This window comes from Rhopalosiphum padi, chromosome 1 (assembly GCF_020882245.1).
Source record: "Rhopalosiphum padi isolate XX-2018 chromosome 1, ASM2088224v1, whole genome shotgun sequence".
In the NCBI taxonomy this organism is placed as follows: domain Eukaryota; kingdom Metazoa; phylum Arthropoda; class Insecta; order Hemiptera; family Aphididae; genus Rhopalosiphum; species Rhopalosiphum padi.
The window spans coordinates 63,890,930-63,905,650 of NC_083597.1; the positions used below are offsets into that span (position 1 = coordinate 63,890,930).

At 28.7% G+C, this 14,721-nt stretch overlaps 1 protein-coding gene across 1 annotated transcript; it reads left to right on the forward strand.

Moving 5' to 3' along the window:
• Positions 1–1,503: 1,503 nt before the first annotated feature.
• LOC132918037 (insulin-like growth factor-binding protein-related protein 1) lies at positions 1,504–14,611 on the forward strand. The gene is made up of 4 exons (XM_060979091.1): positions 1,504–1,922; positions 10,512–10,683; positions 11,910–12,053; positions 14,280–14,611. Exons 1-4 carry the CDS (start codon positions 1,602–1,604, stop codon positions 14,459–14,461), a joined length of 819 nt encoding a protein of 272 aa, XP_060835074.1. The 5' UTR covers positions 1,504–1,601; the 3' UTR covers positions 14,462–14,611.
• The last annotated feature ends 110 nt before the right edge of the window (positions 14,612–14,721 follow it).

The following is a 14,721-nucleotide window of genomic DNA, read 5'->3' on the forward strand; positions in this document are numbered from 1 at the left end:
TAAACTCACATTTACCTACCTATGTATTTACAGCTATTATCTATCTAAATTTCAAGAACCCTGTTTTGTGGTATGAGTGAAGTAATTATAGTGTGGTGACTATAAACACCAAAATAATATTATTATTATCACCGCTTAAAGAGATCTTAATTGCTTGCAAATTTTCAAATTTATATGTAGGTACTTTAAAGGTACTATTTAGTTTTGTTAGGTTATTAGGTGTTTTAATTTCAAATTAATTTGCTATGGACACTGTTAAGTAATAATATAATATTGTAGTGTTTCGCATTGTTATAACTCGATTTAAGACTAAACTATAGATAAAAACCACGTCGAAAAATCACGTATGGTGGATGCTTAATACTGTATTACTGTTGCATTTAAATATGTTAACAGGTAAAAATGTACAATATTTGTATTACTCTATTATAAAAACGAACGAAACTTTTAAAATTTTTTGAAACTACAACCAGTATAAATGAGTTTACCATAAGCATGATGATAATAATAACTATCACGTGTGTGAATAGCAAGTAATTAAAAGAAACTGTGACGAAACTAAACGATATTTTTGTATTGTCAAAATTTTCTAATATGATATTTTAATGTACAGATATGTAGTGCATTACGAATCGTTATAGTATTTTATCAATTTATCATCAATGTTGAAACTATGACAAAATCGGTATCATAATTATTATCTATAATTGGTTATTTATCCTGTATACCTACTATAATACTCTAAATTGAATATATATCAATCCAGGGATCAATATACAGATTGTGCCATTATTGTTAAACGCGTACAGCGTACGTCCAAGGCCATTTTTTTTAAAAAAAAAGGGGTAGGTTATTGCAATAAGGGCAGCTGATTTTGATGGGGTTGCTAATTTTTTCTATATTGCAATTGTTTTAATCCTACCATAACTCCATTCACTTATTTTCTACGGTTGATAATAGGTATACCTATATTTCGTTATACCATTATTGTAATTTGTTACCACTATTTATTACCTATATTATAATTATCATAAGGATAAACATTTTAGCCCTGTTAAACACAAAAAGTGATTTAACGTCCACCATAAATTAATTATGGTAAAATGGTAAAATAATTAAATAATTAATAAGACACCACTCACAATCCAAGAAGAACATTTTAACTTATTTAACATATTATAGGTAGATAGTAGATACGCATAAATTATTCAGGTACTAATATTATCATGAAAATCTTTTTTTTCTGTTTAATTGTGTGGTTTTTTTTTTTTTGTCATCAATAACCTCCCTAAACATGGGCCTGTGGTATATGACGACAGAATGTGAACATTTTGCTGCCACGCAGGAGACGCGAAAACGACGAAATGTTCTCTTAGAACAAACATGTAATTCCCACGGGAAACTCACGTACGACCAAACGTGGAGAACCATCGTTCGTCTAGCCGATATTAGGTGGGAGAGGGATCGGCGAGGTGGGAGAAACGGTCTGGGTGCTCCGCGCGGATCTCATCACGTGCATCCGGAACAGTCGCACGTCGTTGTCGGAATTCCGTTTAATATAACGCATTATATTTTATATTATTATTAACTATAATATAATAATGGACAGTCGTCGTCGCGTGTCGCAATCGTTGTTTCGTTTTTGTCACGCATTCGCCTTAACCGTGACGTTGGCAGTCACCGGAATCAACGGCGACGACGTTGGCGGAGGACAGGACGCCGTTAAAGCACCGCCGCTGCAATGTCCGGTCAACGGATGCGCCGCGTTCCGGTGTCCTGTCGCGGACCGAGACGTGTGTCCGCTGGGCCTGGTACCGGACGCGTGCTCGTGTTGTCCTTACGGCTTGTGCGGCTTGGGCGAAACGGCCGAATGCAACGCTGCCGACCGGCCGTGCGCCGATAACTTGGAATGCATCAAAACGGTATATTATAACTATTATCTACGTATTATATTATATACATAATACTCGTTAGCCCAACTGAAGTGTTTAAAAACACCTAGGAAATCCTAAGTCTTATCACCCCTGACATGTTTATAAATTAAAAATTATTTTCTCCATTAAATATTTGTTTATAAAAGTAAAACGAAAATCAACATACTTTTCTACAGGTACGTCTCAACCATCTTTATTTTCAACATCGTTAATTAAATTTTTCTAGATATTTATCGATATAATATAAATGTTAGAACATTTACACTATTTACAATTCAAAGTATTTTTACTCGTGTAATCTTTCTAAAAATGATTTATATAATATTAAAATTTAAAATGCTGCCTCCTCCCTCCCCCCCAGTCAGATTCCTAAATCACCTACTCACCTACCTCTAGAACCGGGCCTGCGTATTATTATTATTACCGTATACAGGTATACAGGATGATTAACAAAGTATGTTCTCCATATTTTTCCTTTAATGATATAAGCTTATTCAAATTCTGCTTTTTAATTTTACTCAAGAAACTTATTTTTAAACAGGTACTTATAGGTATTTATATAATTTAAAAAGTGTCTTATGACAATTTCAACTCTTGTTCGAAATTATAATTCTAACAAATAGTTTCTGAGTTAATGAAATATATATACCATCAAGGATACAATACCTAATTCTTAAAAAATTGTTTTATAAACCTTTAAAAATATATAATATTAAATGTAGTTATTATATTCATCAAACACATTTTAGTTTTTAAATAATAGATAAATATTAATATGTTAGGTAATTACGGTAATGTTGATTATTTGGTGATTGTAAACTCTCCCGGTTCTACTTCAATACTACTAATTTAATTTTAAAAATGCCATCGTAAACTATAATTATAGTCAAAATAAAAATAAATATATTATAAAATAAAAACATTTAAATTAAATTTTTATGATAATATAAACATACAGATTTCAAAAAAATTAAGGTAGGTATCTATTTTTTGGTTTTTGTATAACCTTTATATCGTATCTTCTAAACTTCTAAACTATTATCATAGAATTATTTACTTACCTTGTAGCTTTTACTCAAAGCCAAATAACTTAAAAACGAAATTCTGACTTTTAGTCAATTCTTAATTAAGTTACAGAAAAAAAGGGTGATGGTTCTCATTAAAAAAAAAAAAAAAATGAATTTGATATCACCATTTCTGCAGAATACTCTTTAAGTAACATAAAAAGCTATGGTCATTTAGTAATTAGTATCATATATTTAAAAAATCAGAATTCGAATAAATGCATTACCAAAGAATAAAATAAGGGTGAGCCTGTTCCGAGAATCACTCTGTATAATATTATTATTAAACTATTCAGGTGTGCAATATGTTACGACTTCGTGGCGTATTTGCGAGGGTAATAGCGGTAGAGTGTGGGTTTAACTTTTTTGTCTCCATAGTATATATAATATATAATAAGTCATACATGGTTGCTACGACGTTTTTTCTACACGTCTTGACTCGTTTTCTACAGAAACGGTTCTGTAGAAAATGCTTTGGCCAAGACTGAGTTTTTTTTTTCATTGACAGTTATTTCGTACTTCAAGATTTCAAGTTAAAATTGTTAAGCCATAGGAAAAAAATAATGGTCGACAATAATATTTAATTTGCAACCTTGCAGAAAATATGAATAATAATGATTAAAAATATTTTATACAAAACAATAAATTATCTTGCATAAATACAAGTCATGTGATCAATCCAAAAAGCAGAAAATAACTAACTATGCAAGTATTATAGAAGTATTAACCAAGTGCAATATGTAATGCAAAGTCTTAGAAATCCTAAGAAATTGAACACACTTAAATATTATGATAAAAAATTGTGCCTGTTTTTTTCTTTTTTTTTCATATAAAATGTGTCATATTCATGCATAGCCCAGATCCACCACTGTATATAACTATATTATTGGAAATATCATGAGACTGGCCCCTCTCCCCAATTATTGGTAAATATGAACAAAATACATATTTTTACATGTTTTTTTAACTTTAACCACACACCCGAACGAATTATTATAATGTAATAGTGGATATTTATATCACCGATGGTAGACTTTATATTATTGCAGCTATTATATTATGCACATAATAGCGTACGATGTAAACTTGTGGCGTGAATACGATTTTTTTTTATCAGGTTTCTGGTTGAACGTGTCTGTATACATTTTACCGGACGTAAATCTTTATATTATGATGACACCGATTGTATATATATATATATATATTATATATATTCCATATATAGTCCATTTATACATACCGACCGGCCACCACCATTGCACACTCTTGACTCGGGACTCTTGTTTGACTGTGCAAGCCCTTTACGCCCTTCTAGCAGACACTCTTATATGCCACGTCTTATTATGGCACATATACACGAATAAATCATATATATTATATTATATACCTACATCGTACATATTCGTACAGTAATTTCTACGTTATAGTAACAAAACGATGTAAAAAATATGTACACAAAAAAATATTGGTAAAAGCTACTAAAACTTTTTCCTCGTTTCCACGCATTTTGATTTTTCGCTGTCAATTTATACTTCGCTGATGTATATGCGGGCTTGCGTATAGCGATAAGTTAGTAAATATATTTTCTTAACCGGGTCCAATGTTTACGTTTTAACGACACCGGCGAGGACGTCGTTCCGATCCTTCACTTCTTTACCATTAACAATAGTACCTGTGTAAAAGTGCCTGTACATATACCTGGAGCGCAATAATAAAAACATCGTGTCCGAGTTTATTTTGGAGTAGAATACGCTGTAATATATCGGCGTGCAAAGCCTGGAAATCGATGCCGTATCAATGTATTATTAAGAATAGGAAAAAGAGGTCATAAAACGTTACTGTTAAGGATATATATACAATATATAATGTTCGGGACCTCCGGGTTAAGCGACATCCACTCGCGTGTATATATAATATGGAGGAAACAAATCGTCATTAATGTCTGTTCGACAAACGTCGCAATAACCCTTAGCGCGCCGCTTACGTCGTTTTTAGTGCATTTCCATCTACAGCGCAGCACTCCGATAGTGCACTAATATTTATACATAATAAATCGCACGACTATCCGGGCTTTATACTTTATAGGCATTCAGGCATTGCACATGTACAGTACAATATAATCGTCTTAAACCTTTGCCGTATAATATATGTATATATTTTCTGAAATTAATATACTAAACCGCATCAGGTCATGGACGTTATTTCTATTCAGTGGTAGATTAAAGATTTTCCCGTGTAGGCAGGAGAAATAAAACATCTTAGTTTACATATATGTAACATAAACACTATGATATTAATTATTAAAGATTATTTTAGATTTTTTTTTTATAAATCAAAATGTAAGTCCTTAGTGCCCTAAGAATTTCATCAGTCCTAAAGATGAGTGGGAGTTCTCCTTCCCCATGTAATATATCTTCCGATATTTCTATTACGTTCGTACATAATCATTTTTATCTGTTTTTATTTGATTGGGTTGAGCAAACTCATGAAAATCAAGTCATAAATTATTACTAAATACTGCTCTCGAATTCTTTTTTTTTTTGCTGAATAGCGTCGTTTTTAATTATTTTGTTTGCTTAAAATTAAAAATAATATGTATTTTTCTTTTAACTATTATATATATTGTATTATATAAAATAGTACAATACGCATTGCGCGCGCACAAGACATTTAGAGTAAACAGCCGTTTATTAATACTGTGAATCCCGTTCAAGATTTATAGCACTGAAATGGGAGGAACCGCGTATATACATATACTGCGGAGGAGTCATTTTATTTTTACTCGCATATACATTTTATACTTGCATACAGACCGGAGGCTTATTTCAAAGTGGGCAATGGTGATGCGGGCTGCTCCGAGCAATAAATTCACAGGACACTGATTGTTATTTATTCATCTCGTTGGTATCGACGAGGACGGGAGAGGATGACATCAAATACTAGTGCTCCAGGGCGTCGAAAATGTAAATACACGTCTCTGATCCCCATGCCGATTTCGAGTATAAATCTCAAACAGTTACGACTTACGGCTAATAAAGTATAATATTTTACTCAATAATGCAATAATAACATGATATAGCGTAAAGTATATGTACCTATTATGATGCTATTATATTGGTATACCTATAATATAATATATCATAAAAAATTCCAAAATAATATGATGACTACGTGTTTATACATATTATTTATTATGTTAGATGTTGACCAATATGGTCTATAACCGATTTAAGAGATCAAAATAGGTGTTTAGATTACAAGATTTTTGAATGTCTCGATAACTAAAGTTAAAATAAATCATAGGTGTCCGTAATCCATAAGGACACACGTATAGTCATGTTAGTCATGTACGAATATTATATGATACTATTAGAAATAATATATATTACATAACTGACATTACTCGTAATATAAATTTAATATTATCGATATTAAACAATCGACAAAAAATATATTAATATAAATTCCGGCTTTTATAGTTAGTCCTATACTCCTATCCTTCAGCTACCTCCCTGTTAAATGTTTGTGAATATAAATTATTTTTAAACGGGCGTTTTATCTGTGTTTTACTGTTATCTATAGACTTCAAGTGTGTAACACAGTTAATTTACATTCAGTAGTTCTCGTTTAACTTCGTCATTTTTAATATTAAAATACAGAATTTGTCTACTAATGAACTTAAAATTAACCACATTTTCTATGATTATTTAATAGGGCTTTTTCGATATTTTAGTTTCGAAACGAGTTATAAGTGTATAAAATATTACAGTTTAAAATAGGACTTTAAATAATTAACTTCAAAATATAGATACTAAAAATGTACCTCCGACAAATCACAGAAAATGGTATTACCTTTAAATTAAATAATAAGTGAACTCACTCTAAAATTAAAAATTATAGGCTTAAATGAGAACTACTGACAATAAATTATCTATGTTACCTACACATTTTAGAACTGTAGCCTGTAGGAAGACAACATAATATGAGCGTGAGAAGTGCTCTTCAAAAATATAACGTTGCATAATATACATGTATCGTCCACATCGACGTTTATTATAACATAAACTTATTATAATTTACATCACGTATTTCGGTAACTATACACGTCTTTGTGGAATTTCTGTGATTATATATCTATATATTTGTTCCTTTGAACAAAAATTCAATTATTAATTAATTATATATATATTATTTAAAACGCCATTTATTTTAATTAATTATCGTAAAAGTATACACTGCAGTAGATTTTATGTTCAAAGGAACGTCTAGGTGTATATATAATATATATATTGATATATATATATATTATATATATAATACATATGTATGTACTAACGTTAAGAATATTTTCGACCATTTTATACCATCAGTCTTTTATGAAGAAAAAGACATATATATAATATTAATAATATACGTCTCGTCACTCGTCAGATATAAAGCAATTTGTTTATGACAAAAATCGTGTACAGCTTTCGAAATAAGTAGTGATATCAAAATATCACGAAGCAATGGGTACATAATAAAATAGAAATTCACATTATAAGATCTTTATTTAAGGAGATAGCGAAAGAGCCGCTTTTATATTATTATTTGCTTCATACGTGATCGTCATAAATTCATAACGAAATGCTTGTATTTCACAGAATTAACAATAATCATTATTCATTAGTCATTATCCACGTGATGTTTATTTTCCCAGATAACAAGATAATATTTGTAATTTAATGGTTCTATCTTCTATATTATATAATATTTGACTGCCATTTCTCATCATATAATATTGACATGAACAATGTGTAATATTGAATACTATGGGCTGTAGACCTGTAGTAAATATTGTAACTGCAAAGATATCCAACCCCCTATAACAACTACCAATTTATTATTTTATCATCATTTTTAATGATTTTTCAAAACTTGTTTTTTGATATTCATAATATAATGTAGATAAAGAGAGCCACTAATTAGTAAATAGTGATTATTGAACATTGTTAAATTGGCCCACCAATTCATGGTATATCAACAATAGATACAAATGGATAAATAATAATTAAAATATAAATAAAATATTAGTACTATACCTAATTATTACTAAAGAACGTTTTTTAAATCGAATTATCTCTTATCATAATATTTAAACTTAAATTATTAATAAGATCATTGGATAAATAAAAACATTAAACATTTATCACGGTGTAATATTTTTATACATTATTATTTTTATAAAGTCGTTGAATAAGTAAATAGGTACCTATACCAGCAGTAAAAAAGGTTTTAGGTATATCCTCGTCGTCTTACCTTAGATACTCAGATATGTATGAAATAGTAACTAGGAAATTTAGCTATATATTTTTAACATTTTATGTATCCGTAATACAAATTTCACATGGACAATACACACGAAATACGACAGCATAATATTATTATAATACGCAAGTGGATTTGAACTGCGAATATTGGGTATTTATTTTATATAATATGTATACTTCGAGTGAATGGTATAAACTCCATATAATAATATATGTATGGAAAAAAATTATAAAAACAAACGTTGATATTTTTCTAAACATACAATATAATTTTTAATTATATAAGTATGCATTAAATAAAATAATATATAATAATGTAAAAAGCAATAGTAAAAGCGACAGTATAGTATTATTATTATATACGTAATATTATTAAACATAATGTGATAAATAATTATGAACAAACATCAACAATCCCGCACTGTTCGATACGATATAATAATAATATACTCGACAATATATTATTGTATTCATATAGTGTTATAATATAATAATATACACATGGTGTATAAAACATCGAGAACAAGACTCGGTTTTTTCTCTCCTGTAGGCTGTCTTGTTGATATTATAAAGTTTATATAATATAAACATACAACGTTTCTATACAATATATATATATATAAACTCACTTACTCGACTGTGGTGTAGACGCATATTATTTCTCTTTGATGTTTTTTGTTTCGTTCCACGCCGATCGCTTTTTCCCGAACACGTGAAATCTTTTAAACTCAGTGATGCATCCGCTTTATTATATTATTATTATCATAATACTATGTTATGTGGGTACTATAATATATTATATATACATATTCCGTATGTCACGTATACAAGTCGATCGATCGACCGACATGATACAGCTCGACAACATGTTGTGCACTCGGCATTTTTTTTTTCAACAGGCTGTTAAGACACAACACGCGCCTTAACGGGATTGAATATTTTGTTTTTAATTATCGCATTGACGAAGAAAAATTTGTACCTATAATAATAACGAGACTGGTGGAGGAGTATGGAAACACACGATTTTCTATTATACTGCGAATTGTGACGAATAGTAATAGGTAATCGTAATAGCAATAAGTACAGTATATATAATATTATACTGGTGTATTAAACATCAAAAACTATGAAGCAGATATTATACACTTAAATGCGATATGCATATTTATACAATGTTTCTTTATACATATTTAATAAAAACAATATCATTATTTCTGGCTTCACTCAGAATCTAATATGTATATTTTGGGTACTTAAACCTTATACATTTAAATGTTCCTCTGTTCATATTTTCAAATAATTTGAGTATACATGCTATACAAATATTACCAATTCACAGGAAATCAAATTAAATTTGTAAGGTTATACGTTATTAATATTTTGTATATTATATTGACATCATAAACTTAAAGTTAATAAATAGTTTTCAGAATAGGTACTCTGATTTTAAAATTTACCAGATTTCTGCGGTCAATCAAGCAAACTGTCGTTCTAGAAACTCGTGTAGTCGTGTAGGCAGTACTAGAGCAACCACAATATGAAAGAATTTTATAATGGTTTGCTGCTACTAAATTTCATTATAATGTAATTATTTATACTTTATAGTAATATATACATTCATATTTAAATTAAATGTATATTAATTCTTTTTACTATTGTTTGATAGCATAATATACAATTCGTATATGCCTTTACGTATTATAATTATATTTTAAAATAATATTTTTCACTGCTGTTTCAAAATGTTTTAATGTCAGTGAAAAATGTATTTGGTCGAATAGTTTTTTTTTCATATATAGGTGATATATATTAATACCTACTAAACGTTTAAAATTTAGATCACTGATAAATAGTTGGTAGTTGACGGAAACCATTCTTAAATTTGTATATATTATTATTATAATAAATTCATATATACTTTTAAAAAAATTATATTTAAAAAACTATTAAGTATATTATAGTTAAACTATTTTAACATATTTTGTGGCTAATCCCCCTGGTCCCCTTCAATTCCACTTATGTAATTATACATCATACTACGTATAATATACGTTAATATTATTAACACCTACATTTCTTTATAATTGGCTAGCGAGCAAATGTGCATGTATATAACACATTACGAATAGTATTATATAATATATAAAATCAATGAAAACTATCGGCAGGCATACAATATATAATATTACGTATTATGTACACAGGAAGACGTCAACGGTGGCGTGCAGTACCGGTGCACGTGTAAGGAGACGGATCCAGTATGCGGGTCGGACAATAGGACGTACTCGAATGCGTGTCAGCTGAACGAGGCGGCCGCGGGACTCGGTAACAACGGGTCGCAACTCTGGGTGCAATACAAGGGACCGTGTCAATCGGGTAAGTACCTATACACACACACACATACGTGTTTAATGTTAAATTATATTAAAGACATATTAACGTTTGAACGATCTCTCGGAAACGTATTAATTCGATTCCGCTCTCTTCAAATACTGTCTCTCGCGTTCTCGGTTTCCCGCTCTGCGTACGATTAAATACACTAAAATATAATATACGTAATGCGAGTGTACTTACATACATAAATCTGTCAACGAACACGTTTGTATATATGTAATGTGTGTATGTATGTGTGTGTTGTCTATTATACTTATTGATTTCAACCGAGCTTCACGCAGCATCAATTATTCTCTTTTAAAGGATTTTTATTTATTATTTCTTTTTTTTTTTTTAACAAATAGTGGCTTTAAACAGATTTATATAACCACATGGTTTAAAGTTTCTGTTTCTTTGGTTTTCCTCTTATTGATTAGGCACTAAAACATAAAAATTAAATTAAATACCTATAGCTATACGCATTTACCGAGTAATTCATCAGGCATATATTATTACTCCATACTCTTTTACAGTTTAATAATGCATCTATATTTTATTTCAAGTTCTGATTTTTCTAATTTCAAAGTAACTAGGAAGCCAGCAAACACTAAACGCCGTATTTTTAAATGCTCAGATTTTTGTGTGATTTAAGAATTATTCTTTGATGATATAAACTTAATTTTTCAAACAAAATCACATTTTTTTACTGTAAATGTTAGTAAATAATACTCCTTAATTATTATGGTTTAAAATAAAATATAAAATTAATGTAATATTTAGTCAATTATTATTTATTAATAAGTAAACATAGTTTAATAACTTTATACAGTAAACCGTACACCGTTAATGGCTTGGTGATAATAATGTTTACAAAGCTACGATTCAAACATTTGAACTGTGATTATTTATTAGTAATGTACTATTTAATGGCAACTTCTGATGAAATGACTAGTAATAAAAAACTAAACTAGAAATAACTGGTTATTAATCGAATATTTTGAATATATTTTGAGATATCATGCACGTCACACATGATAGTGTAGTATAATACACATTAAAAACAAAATTATATTCATAAAGTAGATACCTAAATATATCTCTCTTATCGATATAATAAAAAATGATTTATTTAAGCAAAAATTATTTGCTTTCAGTAGCGAATTCCCGTCAAATTATATTAACACTTCAACAATATTAATATAATAATATATAATTATTTTCGTTTAAAGCCCCTGTCATTAGGTCAGCGTCCAAGAACTTGGCTGGTTCTATCGGGCATACCGTGGTGTTTGATTGTGAAGTCAAGGGATATCCTGTGCCTAGCATTAGCTGGAGATTTACGGACACATTCGGAATCACCAAATGGTTGCCAGGTTCGATATATATTATATATTATATTATTTTTAAGTTACAACCGGGCCCACTCTATTGGAAGTGACGTCCACAACACGTGAAAGATTCTTTTCTTAGAAAAGGGGGTAGTAGTGAGCTATAGACACACTGTACCTCTCCCAAATGATGTGATATTAACATAGACTGATAAATTCGTTTCAATAGATGAAAATAATAATAGAAAAAAAAATTACAATCCGAAAAAACAATAAACTGCTTAAACGCTACACAATATATCAGACATCGCGAGTTACGATCCTTTATACATAATAAAATAGTACCAATAATTAATTTTAATCTACAGAATTTCCATAGTAGTTCTAAATGATAACCCCAATTATATACATGCTATAATATAATAAATTTAATGTGAACTTTAAATTGTTATTAGGAATATCTATTGGTTAAATTGATGATATTTATTTTATGTATTGATTCCGCTAGATCTGGATAATAACTAAAACTTGGCGTTATAATAACATTTTCTATATTTGTTGAGCTTAATTATTTCAATTTTTGTTATGAGACCTGCGCCTTGTATATCCATAGAAATAATGTCAATCAATCTTTTAATAAATATTCTTAATCTTGAAATTATTGAAGTTTGATCGATTAGTACTTGTTTATAAAATTATAAATGACCCATGATGGTGTACAAGAAACGATAATTAATTATCTACATCACAATAGTACGACGATTTATTAATCGACTGATATTATACAAACGAGAATAGCCATCATTATATTACTTAAGTCATAAATATGATAGTTTTTACTTTATAATACTCCAAATAAGATTAATAAAATTACTTATTTTATTATTTCTCGTGCATTTATATCTTATACAACCATTGATAGTGTAAATATTAAGTCATAATATCGACTACAGGATATACATATACACATAAAGTACTTACTACCTACTATTATTAATTTATAATTTATATATACATTACAGACTGTATAGTTAAATAATTATTACAATAAATTAAGAAAAAAAAACATGAAAATGTTATTTTTGAAAATAAGATTTATTTATTTATCTAATAAATTAATTAATATACCATTTGGCTTTTTTTAAGCATTAATATATAAGAAATTGTAAAGAAATATAACAACTATAATGGTTCACATTATTTACATGATAACATTTTAGCCTTATATCAGTTTTAATAATTTTAATATTGATTAAAGACATTATTCTTTATATTATGATGGTGTACATCATATTTTACAAAATTAAGCTAGATCACAAATAAATAAAAGGACTCCTGAAGCCTGCGATATTAACAAATAATGAGACACAAATATAAATTCGCTCAAACAAAATATGACCTTCAATTAATATCCATGTAAAATTAGCACAAAATCTGATATGACGTTCGGATAATGGTTCGAGATCGATTTTTCCATTAACATTTAACACTATATACTATAGTCTATAATAATCGTGCGTTGGAAGAGTTTTATTTAGGTAGTACCGGAAAAGCCGGGAAAACGATTTTAATGCACTAATAATATTTAAAAAAATTAAAAAATACTTATACATTATTTTATTATAATGTTAAATAAAAATAATTAAACAACAATCAATTTATATTATTTAAATTTACGTTATTTGGAATTATCACGACTGATTTAAGTTTGAAATAAAACTACTTTTTAATATTATGTTATAATTGTATAATATATAATAATATGATGCCGGCACGTAAACCAGTGATGCAACTAGGTGTGTGGGTATGGCGAAGTAGAACGTGCATTATTTTAAAAGTTCTCAGATGCATCAAAGCTTATTTATTCAAAATATTTACCCACTTTTCGTCTGATAATAACGATGAGAAATCTTCATTTTTTCCATTTCTAACAAAAAAACATTTAAGTTTTGATATTGATCAAATAATAAAGAGTTATTATTTATTTAAGAGTAGATTATATTTGTTTACATGTACTCTTAAAAGTTAAGTTATGTTCTAGGATATCCAGAAAAAAATGAAATTTGCATCCTTGCACCAAGTAGGTACAATATTATCTACAGGTTCAGAAATTCAGGATAACATATACCAACCGTTTAAAATTTAACAAACCCGCACTATTCGTATATTTTAATTTATATAAATTATAATATATAATAGTAATTATTGCCTAGTGGTTAGCACTCGTGTATTAATTTATAATATGCATTAATATATTAATATATTATATAGGAGACGATACACTAATAGCGATACAGACCAGAGGAGGCCCAGACCGTTTTACCGTAACCTCGTGGGTACAAATTATGGAATTCAAACCTGTCATACACACAGGAAATTACACATGTCTAGGCACTAATTCGGTGGATGTGACTACAGCTTCAGCCGCGTTGGATGTCCGCAAAATGGTTTAAATACGTCTATTTACAACAAATCTTATACTTGTGTTTGTATTTTTTTTAATTTTTTTTTGACTTGTTTTATTTTTTATTATATAATTTTTGTAACTCAAAAACATGAAATATTTTATTACAAGATTAAATAAACACTTGAAATTTAAATGATGATGAAATTCGTAAAAATATGTAACTATATAGCTATTTTTTTAATTAAAAGAGCCATTTCTTTAAGTAATACCTACCTAAATTAACCCAATGATTTTAAACAATAAGTA